The sequence below is a fragment of the Corvus cornix genome, chromosome 18 (genome assembly GCF_000738735.6).
Source record: "Corvus cornix cornix isolate S_Up_H32 chromosome 18, ASM73873v5, whole genome shotgun sequence".
Lineage (NCBI taxonomy): Eukaryota > Metazoa > Chordata > Aves > Passeriformes > Corvidae > Corvus > Corvus cornix.
In genome coordinates, this window is record NC_046347.1 from 1,558,933 (window position 1) to 1,578,667 (window position 19,735).

The 19,735-nt window shown below is 52.3% G+C and overlaps 1 protein-coding gene across 1 annotated transcript in view; it reads right to left on the bottom strand.

Annotated features, from left to right (window-relative positions):
- DNAH9 (dynein axonemal heavy chain 9) overlaps window positions 1-19,735 on the bottom strand; it is a 179,501-nt gene that overhangs the window by 72,086 nt on the left and 87,680 nt on the right. Inside the window, 11 exon segments of the mRNA XM_039562282.1 lie at window positions 785-904; window positions 4,510-4,653; window positions 4,655-4,936; window positions 7,261-7,521; window positions 12,943-13,176; window positions 14,576-14,737; window positions 15,690-15,832; window positions 17,855-18,051; window positions 18,690-18,744; window positions 19,011-19,230; window positions 19,471-19,632. Coding sequence (XP_039418216.1) covers window positions 785-904; window positions 4,510-4,653; window positions 4,655-4,936; window positions 7,261-7,521; window positions 12,943-13,176; window positions 14,576-14,737; window positions 15,690-15,832; window positions 17,855-18,051; window positions 18,690-18,744; window positions 19,011-19,230; window positions 19,471-19,632 — 1,980 coding nt within the window.

Below are 19,735 nucleotides of genomic sequence, written 5' to 3' on the forward strand. Positions count from 1 at the left end.
GGTTGGAAGCTGTTCCCAGGTCATGGGGTGGGGAAGAGATGTGGCCTGGCCTGGGATGTGGTGTCATAGAAGAGTTGGGGTTGGAAGGGACCTCAAAGCCCATCCAGTGCCACCCCTGCCATGGCAGGGACACCTCCCACTGTCCCAGGCTGCTCCCAGCCCCAGTGTCCAGCCTGGCCTTGGGCACTGCCAGGGATCCAGGGGCAGCCACAGCTGCTCTGGGCACCCTGTGCCAGGGCCTGCCCACCTTCCCAGGGAAGGATTTTTCCATATATCTAAATTAAATTTCCCTTCTTTCAGTTTTCCTCATTCTCCCTTGTCCTGTCACTACAGTTCCTGATGCAAAACCCTTCTCCAGCTCCTTGCAGGCCCCTCTCTAAATGCCTTTGTACTCTGACTTGGAGGACACCGAGGCTTTTAGAGAGCTTTTCATTCCAATTCTTGTCATTTCTAGACCTGTAAAGCTACAGGCAAGTTCCCACCTTTGCTTTTATGATACCACTTCTGACTCATAGAGCTCTGGCCCATCAGCACCTGCTCACACCTTTAAGGCCCAAGAAGGAGGCGAGAGCTGTGATGGCAGCAGAGCCAGGCACCTTAACGAGCAGAGCTGCCCTGATGCACAGAAACAGCCACTGCAAAAGCGTTTTCCTTACTGAAACCTGCTGCAGTGCAGGAAACATTTCCAAAACCACGGGAGGATGGAGCGTGCTGTGTGCACGGGGCTCAGCCCAGCCCTGGCCCCTCCCTCCTGTGCCACCAGAGCTGCCCTGCTGGCACTCACCAGGCGGTTGGCCAGGGCGATGGTGCAGGCTGTGGCTTCAGCTTCCTGCTGGCACTTGAGTTTGTCTGACGTGGCCTTCTCAAACTTGGCCGTGAGCTTGCCCAGGTTCTCGTTGAGGCGCTGCACATGAAAAACAGGAGGAAGTCAGGAACAGCACGGTTTTAACAACTCAGGAACGATGGCGAGCTGTTGGAGGAGTCCAAAAAGCCATGAAGACACTCCAGGAGCTGAAGCCCCTCTCCTCTGGAGCCAGGCTGGGAGAGCTGGGAGTGTTCACCTGGATAAAGCTCCAGGGAGACCTTAGAGTCCCTTCCAGTACCTAAAGGGGCTCCAGGAGAGCTGAAGAGGGACTGGGGACAAAGGCTGGAGGGACAGGACACAGGGAATGGTTTCCCAGTGCCAGAGGGCAGGGATGGATGGGATATTGGGCAGGAATTGTTCTCTGTGAGGGTGGGCAGGCCCTGGCACAGGGTGCCCAGAGCAGCTGGGGCTGCCCCTGCATCCCTGGCAGTGTCCAAGGCCAGGCTGGACATTGGGGCTGGGAGCAGCCTGGGACAGTGGGAGGTGTCCCTGCCATGGCAGGGGTGGAATGGGATGATCTTTAAGGTCCCTTCCAGCCCAAACCATTCTGGGATCCTGTGATCCTGAGACAAACCCTTGTCCAGAGCTGCCCTGCCCTGTGGCAGGGCTGGACAAGCCCCAGCCCAGCTCATCCACCCCGGGCTGGCACTGGGAGCCAGCACGGAGCAGCGCTGGGCTGGGCTGTGCCACTGCTTGGGACTCACAGCCTTGGCACAGAGCAGAGGCAAAGGACACACAAAATGGATTTATTTGGGGTTTCTGGCTGAGCCCTGATGACAAGTGCTATGGCAGAGCAACGAGCAGGCAGCTGAGGAACCCAAATTTGGTATTTCCTGATGCTACAGCCCCTTGTCTCTGACCAGCCCTTGAGGTTCTGCTGATTCCCCAAGTCCTGCTCAAATCCCCAAGGGGCTCCTGCAGTTCTGCCTGAACCATCTCCAAGCTATGCCCTCACGCTGCTTCCAGCAAGGAATATAAAAAGTCATTCAATAAAATGGTTCTGCTCTTCAAGCTGGCTCAAGCAGGTGCCATGTCCCCTGCAGGTCACTGGGCTGGGAGGGGCAGGAAGAGACCAAAGCAGCTGCAGAAAAAGCTGGAGAGCCCTTTGCTTGGACAGAGCTGCTCACACTCGGATCTAAACCAAGCCAACAGCTCCCACAAGCACTTGGAGCATTTCACTTCTGATAAGAGAAGTAATAATTGATTTTATCTGCACCCAGTGCAGACTGCTTAAGGCTAAACTGCTTGTAAATCACTTTAACACCGAGCTACACGCTCGAAACAAACCCAAAAAATGAAAAAGGATTATATTAGAGATCTCTGCAGCTCTCCTGGATACTGGCAAACACAAAGCAGCCTCTCCTTGACCTGCCTTGGAACAGTAACACCAAAAGTTTCTGTCCCCGTGTGCATTTGGATCTGTGAGCCTACAAAGGCTCATATAGATGATATTCCACTATAGAAGCAGGATGTGATAATTGAGGATCTATAGAATATGTACTTGGATCTGGGCTGCAGGACAGAGCAGGGCCCCACCAGGGGCACACAAATACAGCTGTGTGCTGTGAACAGCCTCCACCTCCATCAGCCCCCAGGGGCAGAGCACTGAATTCCCAGGCAGGCAAAGAAGACAGAAAGTCCTTAATGTTTTGGACATTCAGAATGTTCTCATTTATTACTACAAATGAGTATGTGGCAGCTTGGGGCCCAGCTGTGAGCAGGTATGAATCACCACACAGCAGTGAAGCTCTCCAAGATATCCCAGATAAGTAAGGATATACCTCCACATCCCTCCCACGCTACCCTGCATCATTCCCCATCTGCAGAGAGGAGAAGGCCCCTAAACCAGGCAGGTTTGTCAGTGCATGCCAGAGGAGCACCAGTAATCTCTCCAAATATTGCAATTTTCTTTAATAAAATCCCACTCCTTAAAAAAAAAAAAAAAACAACAAAAAAACTCAGGAATAAAAAGCTTTAGAAAAGAGAAGCATAAAGGGATGAAAAAAGTTCCCCAGCACTGTATGGCACATCTGAGGTGGGAGAATTGGACACCAAAGCCCTCTAAATCCAGCCCTGCTCCAGGTGCCTCCTTTCATCTGCAGCAGGAGCTCAGCACCAGTTTTTTGTATTTTTAGTTAAAAAGTGTAGTAAGCATTTTAAGAAACGATAAGCCCTTGGAAACATCAAAAGAGCAATGTGTTTTCTAACAGGGTGATGTGCTGGTGGAAGGGGTGAGGGGAGCAGAGGGACCTGCTGCCCCTTGGTCACTCACTGGGACCCTGCCCCTGCTGTGGGTCACAGAAAGGGATCCCACTCCCAAAGAGAGATCCCAAAGCACCCTAAAACCAGGCAGGTTCTGGAGCAGCTGCTTCCCACAGCCTGTTCTTAGCAGGTATCGTGCTGGGAGGGAGCAGGGAGAAAAGCAGGATAAAGCAGGATGTGTTTTCACATAGAGATAATTTTCTGAAGGAAAACGATAAAGGCCTCACTCTACCCTCCGTGGAAATGCATTTTCAATCAGGCTGGAATTTCTTCTATTCAGAGATTTTTTTAAACTTTTTTTTTAAAAGGAGCAAAAATCCAAATAACATCCATGGTGTGTTGTGAGGGAGCTGTGCCGTGACAAATGAGGCTCCTGCAAAACCAGAGCCTGGGTGTGGAGCCAGCCCAGCTCTGTGCTCCCAGCACTGAATCAGCCTCCAGCCCCTGTCCCCCGCCCTGTGCAGCACACTAGGAACACACTGGTGTGAGATGATGGGATTTCTGAGGACCTAGGAGTAGAGGTAAAATTTAAAAAATTAGGTGGGACTAATAAGGATTCATATTTAACCTTCCTCTTCAGGTGCAAGCAAGGCTGGAGAAGAACAGAGGAAATGAAAGCAGCAATATACTGTCACAGAATCACAGAATGGTTTGCGTTGGAAGGGACCTTAAACATCATCTTGTTCCACCCCCTGCCATGGGCAGGGACACCTCCCACTGTCCCAGGCTGCTCCAAGCCCTGTCCAGCCTGGCCTTGGGATGCAGGGGCAGCCACAGCTGCTCTGGGCACCCTGTGCCAGGGCCTCCCCACCCTCCCAGGGAACAATTTCTTCCCTATATCTAACCTCAATTTCCCCTCTTTCAATTTGAAGCCATTGTCCTTTGTCCTGTCCCTCCATGCCTTGTCCCCAGTCCCTCTCCAGCTCTCCTGGAGCTCCCTTAGGCCCTGCAAGGGGCTCTGAGCTCTCCCTGGAGCCTTCTCTTGTCCAGGTGAGCACCCCCAGCTCTCCCAGCCTGGCTCCAGAGCAGAGCTGCTCCATCCCTCTGCTCATCCTGGTGCCTCCTCTGGACTCTCTCCAGCAGCTCCAGGCCCCTCCTGTGCAGGGCCTGGGGCAGCTCTGCAGGTGGGGTCTCACCTGAGCACAGGGGCAGAGGGGCAGAACCCCCCCTTTCCCCTCCCCTGCTGCCCACGCTGGGGGCTCAGCCCAGCACAGGGCTGGATTTTGGGGCTGCCAGTGCACCAGCAGGGAGAGAAAACCCTACAACCCCCCAAACCTTTGGATTCCCACCCCTGCTTAAGGACACAAGCGCTGAGCTCTGCCTGAAGGAGAGGATTCCCCCAGGCAGGGACAAGCAGGATGGGTCCCCCCAAGGGCACTCACGGCGATTTTGGCCTTGACAGTGGCCAGCTTGTCCTGGGCTGCTGCCAGCTCGGCGTTGGCCCTGTCCAGTGCCTGCCTCTTGGGCTGCACCTCGCAGAACACGCGGTGGAAGCGCACGATGTTCAGCACCCACGAGCACAGCCCCGGCCGCCGCTGACGACTTGGTGGCCACGAACTCGGGGTTGAACTTGGGGTCTTGCAAATAGGGCTGCAGGGCTTTGAGGCAGTTCTCGTGGATGTTCTCCTTGTTGAACTTGATCAAGGAGTCCAGGAAGCTGTCTACCCTGGCCATGGCCACTCTGGCTGCTTTCCAGCTCCTGTCCTTGGGTATCCTCCCTGCTGGGGCCGTCAGCACCATCACGGCTGCGGTGACGTTGCTGACAGCAGAAGGAGGTGACCCAAAGGACCTCAGCTCCGTCAGATTGGTCTGAAAAGGGGAAAACAAGGTTGTTAGATAAAAAAAAATGGGCTTTCTTTTCACTCTGCCACTAATAGAGTCAGGCTCCCAGGCTATCAATCTGATAAATTGGGCTCCTCTCGGCCGCAGCAGTGCTCCCTTTAGATCACTGCTCTGCCTGTTTGCAGCACAGCTGCTCCATTCCCTGCTCCTGACATCCCACCTGGGGCCAGCACAGCACACTGCTCCTCCCCACACTCCTGGGGGAGCAGGAAGCTTTATGCCCTCTCAGAAGATTGGGATAAATAAGAATGAAACCGATAGGAATAACCCCCAGGCCCTCTAAAACAACCTTCAGAGCTTCCCTTCATGCTCCCTCCTACCCCAGCTGAGATGCCAATGCCAAAGTCATCCTCTGATTCCCACATCCTGCAGCCCTCAGGGTTCAGGGAAAGCAGCAGCTGAGAAGGAGCCCAGGCACCCTCACAGGGCAAGCAGCCAAACTGCACTGGAGGAGCCAAAAGGGCATTTTTGTCTCTAACTCCTGATTTCCCAACTCTTCAAACTCACTATCACATCTGGCTTTGCAGATTTTTATTTTGCAGGTGCTCTGCACTGGGTCTGTCACAACCCACATGCCATTCATCATGATCCATGTAATAATGACCTCAGTTATCTTCTATATATTTGTAATTATCTCATATATGTACGGACTTATCTCTCCATAACACTTTAAATAGCTTCTCAGTTGGCCTCAGTCACTCTCACTGCCACCAGCCCCCGCAAAAGGCATTACAGCAGGTGACAGAGGGGCTGCAGTAGGTCCCACCCACACAGCCAAAGCCAGGCTGAGCCAGCCCACGGAAAAGGAAAACGAAAAGGAAAAGGAAACTTTAAACTGTCAGGAACACAGAGAGAATTAACCCTGCCAAGGCTGAGCAGGGCCAGCTGTCCTGAGAGCAGTGTGGTTACAGAGGGTTCTGGAGGCACCAAAAGGAGTATTTAAAGCATCAGAAGGATAATCCAGCACAAACACAGGAGCAGAAATCAAGGTGGGTTCAAGGTGCAGCTGATAAGGAGGAAACAGCCTGGACATGTCCCAGTGGCCATGGCTGCTCTCCTTTTGCAGTGTCACAGAGATGTCCATGCATCCACACCCTCACTGACTGTATGGATTTATTACTGGATTCTACAACAGCTTTTCTCACTGTTTTCCTTATTAATGTTGCAAATAACCCTGCAGCCCAAGGAAGATGACTGAGATAGTTGGGAAGAAGCTGTACAAACACATACAAACATTGTTGATCATTCATGTCAGCGAGCAGGTCGGGCTCTCTGACACATTCCCAGTCAGCAGGTAAAGGAGACTGTGGCTTCCACTGCTCTGCTACTGCTGCTTTACAGCTCCCTGGAGAAAATCCCAGCATTTTCCCCATCTTTGCCTAATGAGAGATTCCACAGCTCCAGCACAAAACTGGAACTAATGGAGAGACAAACATTTTCCTCTAGCACAATCCTTTCCCTCCCGTGAAGGAAACCCAGAGCACACGTGTCTGCAGCACAGCTACCTCCTTCCCAAAGGCTAATCCAACAGAAACCCTGTTCTGGATGACTCCAAGGTGCTTTCCTGTCCCCCAGCAGGGCTGTGATGGAGCCATGTTTTGAGGCCTTGCTGTGACTGTGGGTTTTCCAGCTGCTGCTGCCCCAGGACACTGCATGAACTGCAGACCAAAGCAAATTGCAGGTCCATCTCTCAGGCACATCACAGAATCACAGAATGGACCAGGTTGGAAAAGACCTTTGAGATCATCAAGTCCAACCTATGACCTAAAACCTCCTCATCGACTAAACCATGGCACTGAGTGCCACATCTCAAAGTCTCAGGCTCCAAAGGGGAACCCCGGGAGCATGCTTGAAGGACAAACCTTCCAAGGTGCAAAAAGTCTTCCCAAAACCAATCTCCTGCAATCAGAGCAATGCTTATCTCCTGATTACACATTTTCCCAATGGCATCTTCCTTCGGACCAGCTTTGCCTGCTCCTCTCCATGGCAATGAGTGGTCCAGCCTCGTGGGTGGTCTGAGTTCCACCAGGAACCCCAGAATCACAGAATTAACCAGGTTGGAAAAGACCTTTGAGATCATCAAGTCCAACCTATGACCCAACACCACCTTGTCAACTAAACCATGGCACTGAGTGCCACATCCAATCTTTTTTTAAACACTTCTGCACCAGCAGGGAGGAAGCTGGAGGAGGGACAGTACAATGCCCAGAACTTGTGCCATCAGATGACACAGCCCCTCTACCCCAGTGCAGAGGTAAAACACTGGGTTCCCATGGGAATCCTCACCCTACCTTGTTGAGGGTGTTGAGAGCAGCCTGGGCAGCTGCCAGGGCAGGCTCAGCCTTGGCCAGGTCCTCTTCACAGTCCTTCTGCTTCTGCTCGACCTCCTGGGCAATGAGGGCCACCTTCTGCTCCTCCTCATCGGCCACCGCCTTCTTCCTGCTCACCTTCTCTGTCTCCACACCCACCACCTGGATCAGCTTGTCAGCATCCTCGTTCTTCTGCTTCAGCTCCACCTCCTGGGCTGCCAACTTGGCCTTCAGCTCATCCACCTGCAGGGCAGAGACGTGTGTGGGAGCTGGGCTGCCCTGCCTGCTCCTCAGTGCCCAGCACGGGCTCACCCTGCAGCAGGACCCGAGGGCAGGGAGGGCCTGGCTGTCAGGCAGAGTCCTGGCAGCACAGGGGAGCATTTCTGGCCGCTGGCAAGAGCCTGCTGCTCCCTTTGCTCGTGGGACACATGGTCCACATGGCAGAGCAGGCTGGAAGCAGTGAGGAGCCCATCAGAGCCCAGCTCCAGCAGGATGCACAGCTCTGGGAGCTGACCCAGCCCTGCTCCCGGACAGAGGGACCAAGGCAACACGGACACTGCTGTGGGCAGGATCCAGTGGGAAGGAGGAGGAGGCATATTTCAGATATCCTTGGGATGATTTCATACAGCCCAGGAGCCCCATCACACACCAGGCACGTGCAGGGAGCTTCTGTCACTGTAAAGCCAAAACCCTCAGCTTTGTGCACGAGCTCTGATGTCACATCCCCCCGGACAGAGGTGTGCAGGTGCTGTGCCTTGGGGAGGTGACAAGGGCTGCAATTCAGCCACACTTGAGCCTCTCAGCCTTGCCACCAGCAAACCCAGGCACACAGAGGTTTGGAGCAGGACCTGTGCCCCAGGAACTCCCCGAGCCTCCTGCTCACCCCGGCACACCCTGACCCTCCCACCCCTGCAGCCTGGGCCCCAGGCACAGGGCAGGGGCAGCACCTGCTCTGAAACCATTGGTGCTGCAGGCTTGTGGCAGGAATCACAGAGCCATGGAATGGTTTGGACGGGAAGGGACATTAAATCCCATCCAGTGCCACCCCTGCCATGGCAGGGACACCTCCCACTGTCCCAGGCTGCTCCCAGCCCCAATGTCCAGCCTGGCCTTGGGCACTGCCAGGGATCCAGGGGCAGCCCCAGCTGCTCTGGGCACCCTGTGCCAGGGCCTGCCCACCCTCCCAGGGAACAATTCCTTCCTAACACCATTTTTCTCCCCAGGAAGATTGCAGTTGGGATCTGCTGACAGCTCCAGCCCTTGGCAGAGCTCTGAGGGTCAAGGGGCTTTAAATGTGATGTCAGATGGGCTTGAGAAGGGATGTCCCCTTGAGATGGCAGCCAGGAGGCCACCAGCAGGGCCGTGGTGGCAGCTCCTCACACCCTGCTCACAGCAGGAGCCCTCAGCAGCGTTTGCCCAAGGGGAAGCTCACACAGGCTCTCACCTGCAGGCAGAAAACCTCCTGCTAAAATCCCCGTTTCAGTGAATTTACCCAGACTCTGGGCAGACCACAGAGGCTTTTGCTGCCTGATATCAGGCTCATAAAGGTTCACTCAGAGCTCCTGGGGCACATCTTTACCCACACAAAAATCCTTACAGGAAGGGAAGCCAGACACTCGTTTTGGCTATACCAGAAGGGAGAGCACAGGCTGCAATCCACAAACTGAAGCTGTTGACATTTGGCATCGGCTTCACGTGGAGAACAGTTTTTCAGGGCTCTCCACATGCCCTCCATCCATCATCATCCCCTGCTGCCTGGCACTGTGGGACTGCTCTCACCAGGACAAAGGCACAGCTGTAAATCTGGGCTCACGTGAGCACATAATCCCCTCGTGTGACAAACCCAGCGGCAGCTCCTTGTTCAGCTCCACGTCTCAGGGGCTGCAGGAAATTGAAGTGGGCTCTGCTGATGGCAGATATGGCTGTGACCTTCTGCCCAGAAATCAGCCTTTGTGTGCTGGATACTCACACAAACGGGAGCTCCTGGGGTTTACATGAGCAGCACAAAACAAGCAGGGGATTAGAATCCATGGGCACTCAACAGCACCACAAAGAGCAGGGTAAGCTCAGCCCAGGGGAACAGACAATGCCCTGCTGAGCACATGCAGCAATGGGAGGGGAAATGACTGCAGACATTGTCAGGATTTTAAAAACGCAAGGACGCAGGAGAGGGACTATTTGCAAGGGCCTGCAGTGACAGGACAAAAGGGAATGGCTTCAAACTGAAGGAGGGCAGGGTTAGATGGGATATCAGGAAGAAATCCTTCCCTGTGAGGGTGGGCAGGCCCTGGCACAGGGTGCCCAGAGCAGCTGGGGCTGCCCCTGGATCCCTGGCAGTGCCCAAGGCCAGGCTGGACATTGGGGCTTGGAGCAGCCTGGGACAGTGGGAGGTGTCCCTGCCATGGCAGGGGGTGGAATGAGATGAACTTTGAGGTCCCTTACAACTCAAACCATTCTGGATTCTGTGATTCCATGAGAAACCTGTGAGCAGCTTCCTGAGTGCAGAACAATCTGATAAGCAATTAGTAATGTGAGGTGGAAAGCGAAAGAGCAAAGCAAATGAGAAATTCAAGGGTAATGTGCTGTGACTTCATCAGGGAAAGGAAGGGAGAAGCCCTTGCCTACGATCAGAACAGCATGAGAAAAATTATTAAAGAGAAGAAAACCTGGAGGGCAGGCTCCCAGAAGACTCATTTTATCTGATTGTCCCTGCCTTGTTTCAAGAACACAAAATACATCAAAAGGTCGGCGATTAATTGATAGCACCAGCCAGGCTCGAATCTGGAATCCAGTGATGCAATATTAACCAAAGCCATCCTCAGAATTACTCAGCAATGGGCGCTGACCTCTTGGTGGCACACAGCACTCTGAAAAACAAATGACTCATCCCACACGTCTTCCCAATCCATTATGTCCTAATAGGAAGGAGGCTTCAGCTCCCCTGAGTGCTGAGGATGCTTCTGTCTGCAGGGAGAGATGGTTATGAGCTGATGGGAAACATTGCTGGAGGAGGAAGGTTGGTCAACAGCATCAAGGTGTCCGAATCTCCAAAGGACAAAAAAAGGGTAGAGGGGACCACAGTAAAAGGAGGCAGAGAGGTTCTTTTGAAACTGGAACAGCAAAGTCAAAAATACCTGCAGCTCCTGGCCCCACAGCCCCTCGTGCTGAGGCCACTTTGAGCCCACAGAAACACACAAAGCTCATAATTAACTTGTCATGGTACCAAGCAGCAGGGCCCTGGAGAACACCAGTGCTGAGCGCCAGTCCTCAGAGCTGAGACACAGCCAGGTGACACCCAAGGATCAAAATCCTCCACTTTTGCTTTGAAAATGCCCCTCCACCCCCAGCACATCACTCCCAAGCACAACCTGCAGATGACACACCTGAGAGAGAGAGAGAGAGAGAGGACTCATCACTTCCTCAGCCCCAAGACTAAGCATTTCCACGGGTGAATGTAAAGTTCAACCTTTTAAATCCATATTCAAGATTGAACATGCTGGTGTGATTTCCAGTCCTGACAAACATCCACACTCTGCTTTCAAATCAACAGCAGATTTGACTGTTGCGCACATCTGGTAATTTAGGTGTTTAATTTTAGGCCCCCAGTGCTAATTTTAAACTCGAATTTGACATATTTGTCCTCACTGTTCTGCATCTTAATTACCTGCACAAGGAGGCACCTCTCACCCCAGCCTCACCCCAACCAGACACAAACATTGTGCTCTTTCACCTTTGTTGTGATTTGATTTTCCCATCCTTCCCATTGCGTCCAAGTCCTCCACCACTGCTTTGTGGCTCATCAGTGAGCCCTGCCCACACAGCAGCCACTGAAGAGAAGCCTGAAGAATGCAGAAGGGTTCCCATGAGTCACAACAGACCCGGGGACTTGTTCTCAAAAGATTCGTTTCATATCAGCTGCTCCCAAAAAATAAACTTAATCCATCTTATCCACCACTGGGGACTCCTCAAAAAACAGCAGCACCCCACAGGTCCATCAGAACTATTGCCTGCATGGGTGAGGTGAGGTCAGGTGAGGTCAGGTTGTTGGAAAATATACCAAGTTTCAAATTTTTGATTTTATAACTTCAGTCAGGTTAGTTCACCCCAAGGAAAGGGAATTGAAGTTTCTTTCCAGGGCATTGCTCCACCAGGCAAGGCCTGATGAACTCAACATCTCAACAGACTGGGAGTAGCACAGAAGATACACAAAATACAATGACTGTCAACAGCCATTAATGAACATCAACCCCAAACATCACCCCTGGCATGGTCAGAGACACCTGGACTGGGAAAAGAGAGATAAGAGAACCAAGGAATGAGGACCTAATTAGCATCAGAGGTGAAGAGATCTGTAACCAACAGGAAACCAAATACAAAGAACTCTGTAACTTGGGACCAATGAACACTGAACCAATGAATCTCTCTGGGTTTTGACTGTATAAAGTTTGTGAAAAATTTGTGGTCAAATCCATGTGTCATGGAAGGATTTTCTCTGCACACCTGGGCTATGTGTGGGTGAAACGATTTTGGTTGCACATCCTGGCCAGAATAAAGGAATGCCTTGATTCTCTAACACTAAAAATATTGTTGGAGGGGTTTCATTTTTCCTGCAGTTTCAGTGGTGAGGTGAGGTGAGGTGAGGTGAGGTGAGCACTGAGGGCATGGCCTGGTCGCTCTGGTGGGTACCACCAGTGCTCTCTGCTACCCCTTCCCTACAAAGGAGATGCTAAAACCTGCACAGGACGTGGCATGTGCTCAGCCCTCCTGTGCCCTGCTCTGTGAGCAGAGGCTGTTTGAAGGGAGATGGAGATATCAGCGCTGAGAGGCACCAGCCCAGCCCATCCATCAGCCCAGGCAGGCGCGTGTCCCCTGGAGCGTGACAGACGTGACTGATGTCCCCAGCGCTACCCAGAGCGGGTGTGTGGAAGGGGATGGACCTGCCAGTCCTTCATTCTCACCAACCCCCCTGCACTCCTCCAGAGCAGCTTCAGGACAGCCCCATTTGCCACCGTAGAAGCTTTGCAAGCAAACATCTGTGAGAGTTAATAGGATATGAAATGGAGAGAAAAATGGGAGTGCAGCAACAGACGTAGGTGTCACTGCAGAGAGGTTTGGGAAATACCCAGAACAACTTCCAGTCATTGCCAGAGGAGAGTGCCAGTGTGAGTCTTTAGCAGGGGGATTTTGGGATGACTAATGTGCACTTCAGACATGTATTAGCTTTCTTTAAAGATGGATAGCATAATGGAAGGAGAAGTGAACATCAGCCTCATTTTAACAGCATGCACTATTTAGTTTGAAAGAGTCTTGCTGAAGTTATTGTAGATTTCCTGGATGCAGCTCCAAAAATCACTGACTATCCTGTATTTCCTAAGCTGTTTCATCACCCCAGCTGAAATTTAACCACTAGAAGAGGATGGCAGAGTCAGCTGGATCCCAGTCTCATTTTATTTACTGAAATCTTTCAGTTACCCCCAAACAGCAGAGACTGGACACACACCTCTGCATTCTCCTTTCCAGCACAGAACATCACTTCTGCTCCTCCAAAAACCCAGCTCAAGCCCAGACTAGAGCCAGGATCCAGCAGAATTTTTTTTTCCCTGTAAAATTCTCCCTCGAATCAGACAAGAGAAACAAGGAAAACCAACCCCAAGGGGTTCTGACCTGTGCAGAAGTGCTCTTGAGCTTCTCCAGGCCATTCTCCAGCCGCTCCATTTTTGCCTTTAAATCCTTGTCCTTCTTCAGCAGCAGGTTCTGGTAGAGTTTGATTTGCTCCAGGAAGGACTTGGGGGTGGTGTAGTTGTAGCGGCGCTCGTTGCTCAGGTACAGCCGGGACATCTCGTTGACACTGATGTGGACGTGGGCCATGAATTTGCTTATTGAATCTTTCACTGAATCCTAAAGAGAAGATGGGGAGATGAGGAGAAGTTGTTTTAAATAGAAAACTATATATAACGCAGGTCTGTGCTGAATAGAAAGGAATTTGGTAACTTTTCATTCTGCTGCAGCACAATCCGGGATGTAACACCTCAGCTGATCCCTTTTCACTGTTATCTCTAAAATAACTTTGTTGCTCGTGTACTTTATACCTCTTTTGATATCTTTTTATCTCACACATTATCTTATTCCAAGCAATTTCTCTACAAAATAACAGCTCTTATAAGTATACATTTGGGCTTTTCTTCTGTACAAATGGGAAAAGTGCACACTCCTAAAAAGAAACATTGTAGACTTTATTCTTCCTAAATCCTGCCCAGACAAACTAAATAAACAGAAACGAATCTCTATTCTAAAAGCAGGTTGTCAGCACTGGGAACTTGACCTATTTTTGCCCTTGAGAATTCCAGAGGCTCAGACTCAAGTGGGGAGAGCAGAGCGTGTGTGTTCCTTGCAGTGCTCAGGAGCAGCAGATTATTTTCTGTGGGTGTTTGGGGCTCCCTCTGTGCTGGCAGAGCCGTCCTTTCCCTGGCAGTGCCACCAGCACCCAGTAACACACCAGGCACACAGGAGCGTGGGGCCCGTGGCTCTGCTGCCAAGCTCCACAACCCTCTCCAAAAAACTTGGAACGTGCCTCAAGGATGGTTTGGTTGAGTTCAACGCACTTCAGTGCTACCAGTGATGGACAGACACCAGCTGTGTGTCTGTCCTGGATGTGTTGGAGTGTCGCGATAGAGGGGAAACCCAGACGCTCAATATGAGCGATCAGCAGGAATCCGATTTATTGATTGTACCAGAACTCCTTATATACTAACAATAATAAGCTTTATGCATATTCGTAATGGCGCATTCTAAGTGGTTCACGTCGATTAAGCTGATCCTAAACCCCTCCTTAGACCCCCTTTCGTGGTCAGCAGTTCTGCTTTTTTCCCTGGCCTTCTAACCACAGATGTCCATTGTTTTGTTGCCAAAACCTAACCTTGCTGGCTCTGCAAATAAACCCATAGTTCAGCAGTAAGGCTCAATGGTGGTTCAGTTACTGAGCAAGATACATGTAATATTCTGTAACTTCAGTTGTTACACAGGATGTGTGGTGCATTGTCTTATGAGACCTTGCTCAGCTAGCTGCAAGGGTCTATGTGCCCGTTCTCACATAGCCAGCCTCTCAGATCAGTAAGCTGCAAAGAATCTGTATACCCCGAATCTATATGTCCCTTTTCACGTAACCAATCTCTCACATTGGAAGGCAACCTCACCCTCCTTTCAGCAGTGCCCACCTGGTGTGAGACACGGAGCCACTCCTGGCTGTGGCCAGCCCTGTCCCCAGGGTCCCCTGGCAGGAACCGTGCTGGCTGCTCACCTGCAGGGTGTCCATGTCCCGCAGGAAGCGGAGGCTGACGGACTCCAGGGCCTCCCGGGGCCACGGCTGGAAGCAGTCGAGGGTGGTGCAGCTGACCAGGGCCGGGAACCTGCGGCTGCGGAGGCGCAGCTTGGGGCCCACGGGGGACAGGCACAGCGCGACCTGCGGGGCACACGAGGGCAGGGAAGGAGGAGCAGGGCTGGGATCTGCCCCTGCAGCCCACCTCGGGCTCCAGCAGCCCCTTCCCAGGGAGGATCCCACCCCACCAGCTACAGCAGCCTCTGTGCTGGATCACTTGTGCTGTCTAAAGGCCCCCGGGTGATGACACAGACGGTGTGTCCCGCACTTGAGTGCACCTTCATGCCAGCACCAGGCAGCAAACCCTGGGCTCAGGGAAGTCCCTTCCTCAGGTAAAAGCACTGCAGCAGGCACCCCCGGGCCCCAGAAGCAGCAAAGGGGCACAGAAGGTCATTGTGCTGAAAAATAAACACCCCTGAGAGCTGCAGCCCAACCTCCCCACGGGGCAGCCCAGAGCATCTCCACCCCACACACCTGCACCAGGGTGGATGGGGAGCACCAACCCTGATGCCTTCAAGAACCTGGAAATAAAACACCACACTTTGGAGATAATATTAGTCCAGGAGGCAGCAGAAAGGCTGGTCTTTATTGGAGGCCTCCAGGGGCAGACATGGAAAATGTCCACACAATGCCCACCCCCACCTGGGGTGAATAGAGTTCTGTAAGTTTAGCAAATTGGCATATTTGACAAAAATCACCAATTAGAGACCTAAGAGGTGAGAGAATTTCCCCCCTCTCTAAATCCTCCCCCCTCAGATGGAAACTAAACTTTGTTCACAAAAATGTGTCTCGAAGAGCTGTTTTTGGCCTTGGCTCCCAAAAAGAACCAAGATAGGAGAGGCGCCTTGTACCCCCTGGGGCTTGGGGCTCTGGAATGGGTTTTGTGTTTCTGCCTAGGGAAAAAGTTGGGAGAAGTACTGGGACCAGCTACTAATGCAATAATAGGCTACAAAGGTGTGTGTAAAGAACACAGAGAATATACAAAAGGAGAAAGGCAAGAAATCATTCGGCACCAGCCCCTCCTGCTCCACCTCACCTTCAGCTGCCGCCGAACGCGCTCGATGAAAAACCTCCAGCAATTCTCCTTGGAGTCCACCAGCCCCCGGCCTCTGACTTCAGTCCTCATGCTGCTGATGATGTTTTCCACTTCATCATCAGGGAAGAGATCCGGGATTTCCCCTAGGAGAAGGGGACACATTTGTGTTTACAGGTCTGGATGTCATCGGAGTCTTAGAGCAAAGGGAAGCTGCTGCCTCCCTCTCCAGGGGCTCAGGGAAGTCCCTTCCTCAGGTAAAAGCACTGCAGCAGGCACCCCCGGGCCCCAGAAGCAGCAAAGGGGCACAGAAGGTCATTGTGCTGAAAAATAAACACCCCTGAGAGCAAACATCCTTATGAAACACAAGGGAAGGGAACATAGAATAGAGTCAAAGTACAGAAAATCCCTTTTTTTTTTTTTAGCTCTGCAATCTAATTAGATTACAAAAGAAACATTCAAATCCCTAATATGCCATAAGTGATAAAAAATCATTGTAGTTTTGCAAATGCATTAATTACACGAAAAGTTTTTGCAGCTGTTCAGGGCCATTTCCAGCAGTGGCCAAATAACTCTCAGATCCCCAAAACATTTTAAAAGTTAAAAATCTTGTAGAAACTTTTAAAATTTACTAGTTAAGCAGCTGACTGCCAAAAATGCACCCAACCAACTTCTTTTTTTTTATTATTGTTTCCTTAATTTATCACATATTCACTTCCTTTCTGGCTTCTGATTTGATTAAAATCATCATTACTGAGTCAGATACTTTCAATATGAGCACGAATCACTTAGGGAAATACACTCATCAGAAATCTGCTCATTTATCAAAAAGATTAGAACATATTTTGTTCTAGATGATGATAACAAGAGAAACAAGTAAGAAAGACACCTTCCACTATCCCAGGTTGCTCCAAGCCCTCTCCAACCTGGCCTTGGACACTTCCAGGGATCCAGGGGCAGCCACAACTCCTCTGGGCACCCTGTGCCAGGGCCTCCCACCCTCACAGGGAAGGATTGTCTCTCATCCTGTCACTTCAGACCCTTGTCCCAAGTCCCTCTCCAGCTCTCTTGGAGCCCCTTTAGGCTCCAAGGGGCTCTGAGGTCTCCCCAGAGCTTCTCTTCTCCAGGCTGAAGAACCTCAGCTCTCTCCTGAGCTTCACCTTCAGTTATCAGGTGTCTGTGCATCTGCACCACATGTAGGAGCTGGTGGGAACTCCTCCCCACCCTCCACATCAAACCTTGTCCTTGCTCCCGATTACAAAATCATCACAGCTGATTCAGATGGGAGAGCATCAGAGCTTGTGTGCTGCTGAAGCCATCTGGCCACCAATGTACAGCCACACCTCTGGAGCTACTCACAAACAGTTGTGCTGCTGATTCCTCACCTCTCCCCATCCCTGCAGGGACCTGACCCAGCTGGTGCCTTCCCCACCTGATTCACAAGGCAGAAAGTGGCAGGGAGGCAGTGGCAGGGATCTGCCAGGGAAAATGGGGACATGCCCACTCCAGGTGTCCTCCGTGGTCCTGGTGACACAGCCTGCACCCCCAGGGGCTTGGGAACCGCAGCACACAGGGATGCTCATCCGCACACACCACAAAACAGAGCGCTGGCACGGACACAGAGTGCCTTGCAATGCTTTGGGTGAGCAGCAACTCAAAAACCCCAATGCGTCTGGAAAAACAACAGGGAAGGGACTGGCATGGGATAAGCAGCCAGGTGACACACACTGACACAGCCACCCCGTGGCTTTGCTTCATCCTCCAGCTCGCAGATACTCCAGTCAAACCCAGTGTCCAGAAACAACCTTAATTCAAGAGGTGGATGCACGAGATCCCCCGGTGAAACTCCTCACCTGTGATACATTCCTTTGGCTCTGTCCCCAGCTACAATATCCCAGCAGACTTGTCCCTTAGCAGCTATGTGCAGAATCCCAAGACATATGGAAAAACGGGTACAAGACACAAGGGAAAGACAAGAAATGTCCCAGCTGATGGAGTGTCCCTCCCCAGGGAGGCCCGGGCACCGCTTTTACTCGAGCGCTCCACCCATGCAACTTCCAGCTCATTTCATCCTTTGCCCCTCTGTCTATTCCAAAATTCCAGGTGCTACCAGGAGCAAAACTCCACTGGAGAGGGGGAGAGGAGAAAGCAGAGCACGAGGGCTGTACCTGATGCCAGGAAGTCGTTCACCAGCACCAGGAACTGCTCGTCCGCCACCTGCGCGTCGCTCAGCAGGAACACGGAGCCCACGCTCTTCAGCCCAGCCTTCAGGTACAGGTTTGCCAGGTCTGCCTGCAGGTGGGGAACCAGGAGGGCTTACAGCTACATGCTGCAAAGCCAGACCCAGCAATGGGAAAATTCAGAACTTGCCCAGTCACTGAGAACATCAGCACAGCCGAGGGCTGACACTCAGGGCTGGGCTGGGGCGTTCTCAGGCCTGGCCAGCTCGGAGCACTGCCAGGAGACCCCAGCTCTGGCTGCACCCCTGTGCAGACACACTCCAGCAAGGCATTTGCTCCTCTCCACGGCATCATGTGGTGCCTGGAGTGTTTCAATACCTCAGGATCACAGAATCATTCCATTTGGAAGAGCCCTCTAAGGTCATCGTGTCCACCTGTTCCCCCAGAGTGGCCAGGGCCACCCCTAACCCGTGTCCGCAGGTGCTACATCCACATGGCTTTTAAATCCCTGCAGGGACTGGCACTTCACCACTTCCCTGGGCAGCTGTGCCAGGGCTGGACAGCCCTTTCAGTAAAGAAATTTTCCCCAATACCCAATCTAAACCTCCCCTGGCCCAGCCTGAGGCCGTTCCCTCTCCTCCTGTCCCTGTTCCCTGCCAGCAGAGCCCGACCCCCCCGGCTGCCCCCTCCTGTCAGGGACTTGTGCAGAGCCACAAGGTCCCCCCTGAGCCTCCTTTGCTCCAGGCTCAGCCCCTTTCCCAGCTCCCTCAGCCGCTCCTGGGGCTCCAGACCCTTTCCCAGCTCCATTCCCTTCCCTGGACACGCTCCAGCCCCTCCATGTCCTTCTTGTCCTGAGTGTCCCAGAGCTGTCCCCAGCACTGGAGGTGCCCCAGCAGTGCCAGCACAGGGGATGGGCACTGCCCTGGCCCTGCTGCCACCCCAGGGCTGTCATCAGCACCCCCACAGCCTTTTCCAGCTTTCCAGCCACTCTGCCTCAGCCTGGAGTGTTCCATGGGGTTGTTGTGCCCCAAGAGCAGGACCTGGCACTTGGCCCTGTTGAACTACAAATGATTGGCCTCAGCCCATCTCCCTCCATCCCCTGGGAAACTCCACCAAACAATCTGCACAGAGAAATGGTGGGAGCATGAAGACAGAAGAGCCCCTTACACGTGGCACATGGCATCCTCAAACAGCACCAGGTTCATGGCAGCGTTGACTTCGTTGTAGTTGTCCAAGGCTTCCACGAGGATCTGGTTCAGCTCCTGCCAGGTTGGAACTGGCCTATAGCCAGGTTCCCCGAGGCCTTTGGCAAAATGGCAGTAAATATTCATGCGTTTGGCCTGCTCTAAAGTGTCCTCAATGTCCTGTAAAAGAGAACAAAATAGTACAGAACAAACACAGGAAAACCCACTGCAGCTCTGAGCCACCTCCCCAGGGAACAGCATTTTTACGTCCACACAGTTGCACCTGCATGTGGAAAAGGGGAAAGAGGTACAGGAGAGAAAGAGTAGGAAAGGAAAATCCTCAGTACTGACTTCCCTTCCAATAAGCCCACTCTGTTCTGTTGCCATCAGCACTAGAGCTCAGCAGCCCTCAACGCTTACGTCGTAGCACTTCTTCACCATCTCCCGCTGGATTTTATCAAAAGTGTCGTAATCCATTTCCTCAACCATCCTATCCCGGTACACCCGCTCTGACTCGTGCAGGTAGAGCTTCACCAGGTCCTGGGGTTGCTTCAGACATTCAGGGGTAGAGAACAGAAGGCCCTGTGGAGAGCAAGGACAGTCAGGAAACCCAGGCTTGACCCTGAGGGACCCAAGCCCAGCACCCAGTGTGCTGAGTCCCCCTCACAGCAACCTGCACCCAGGT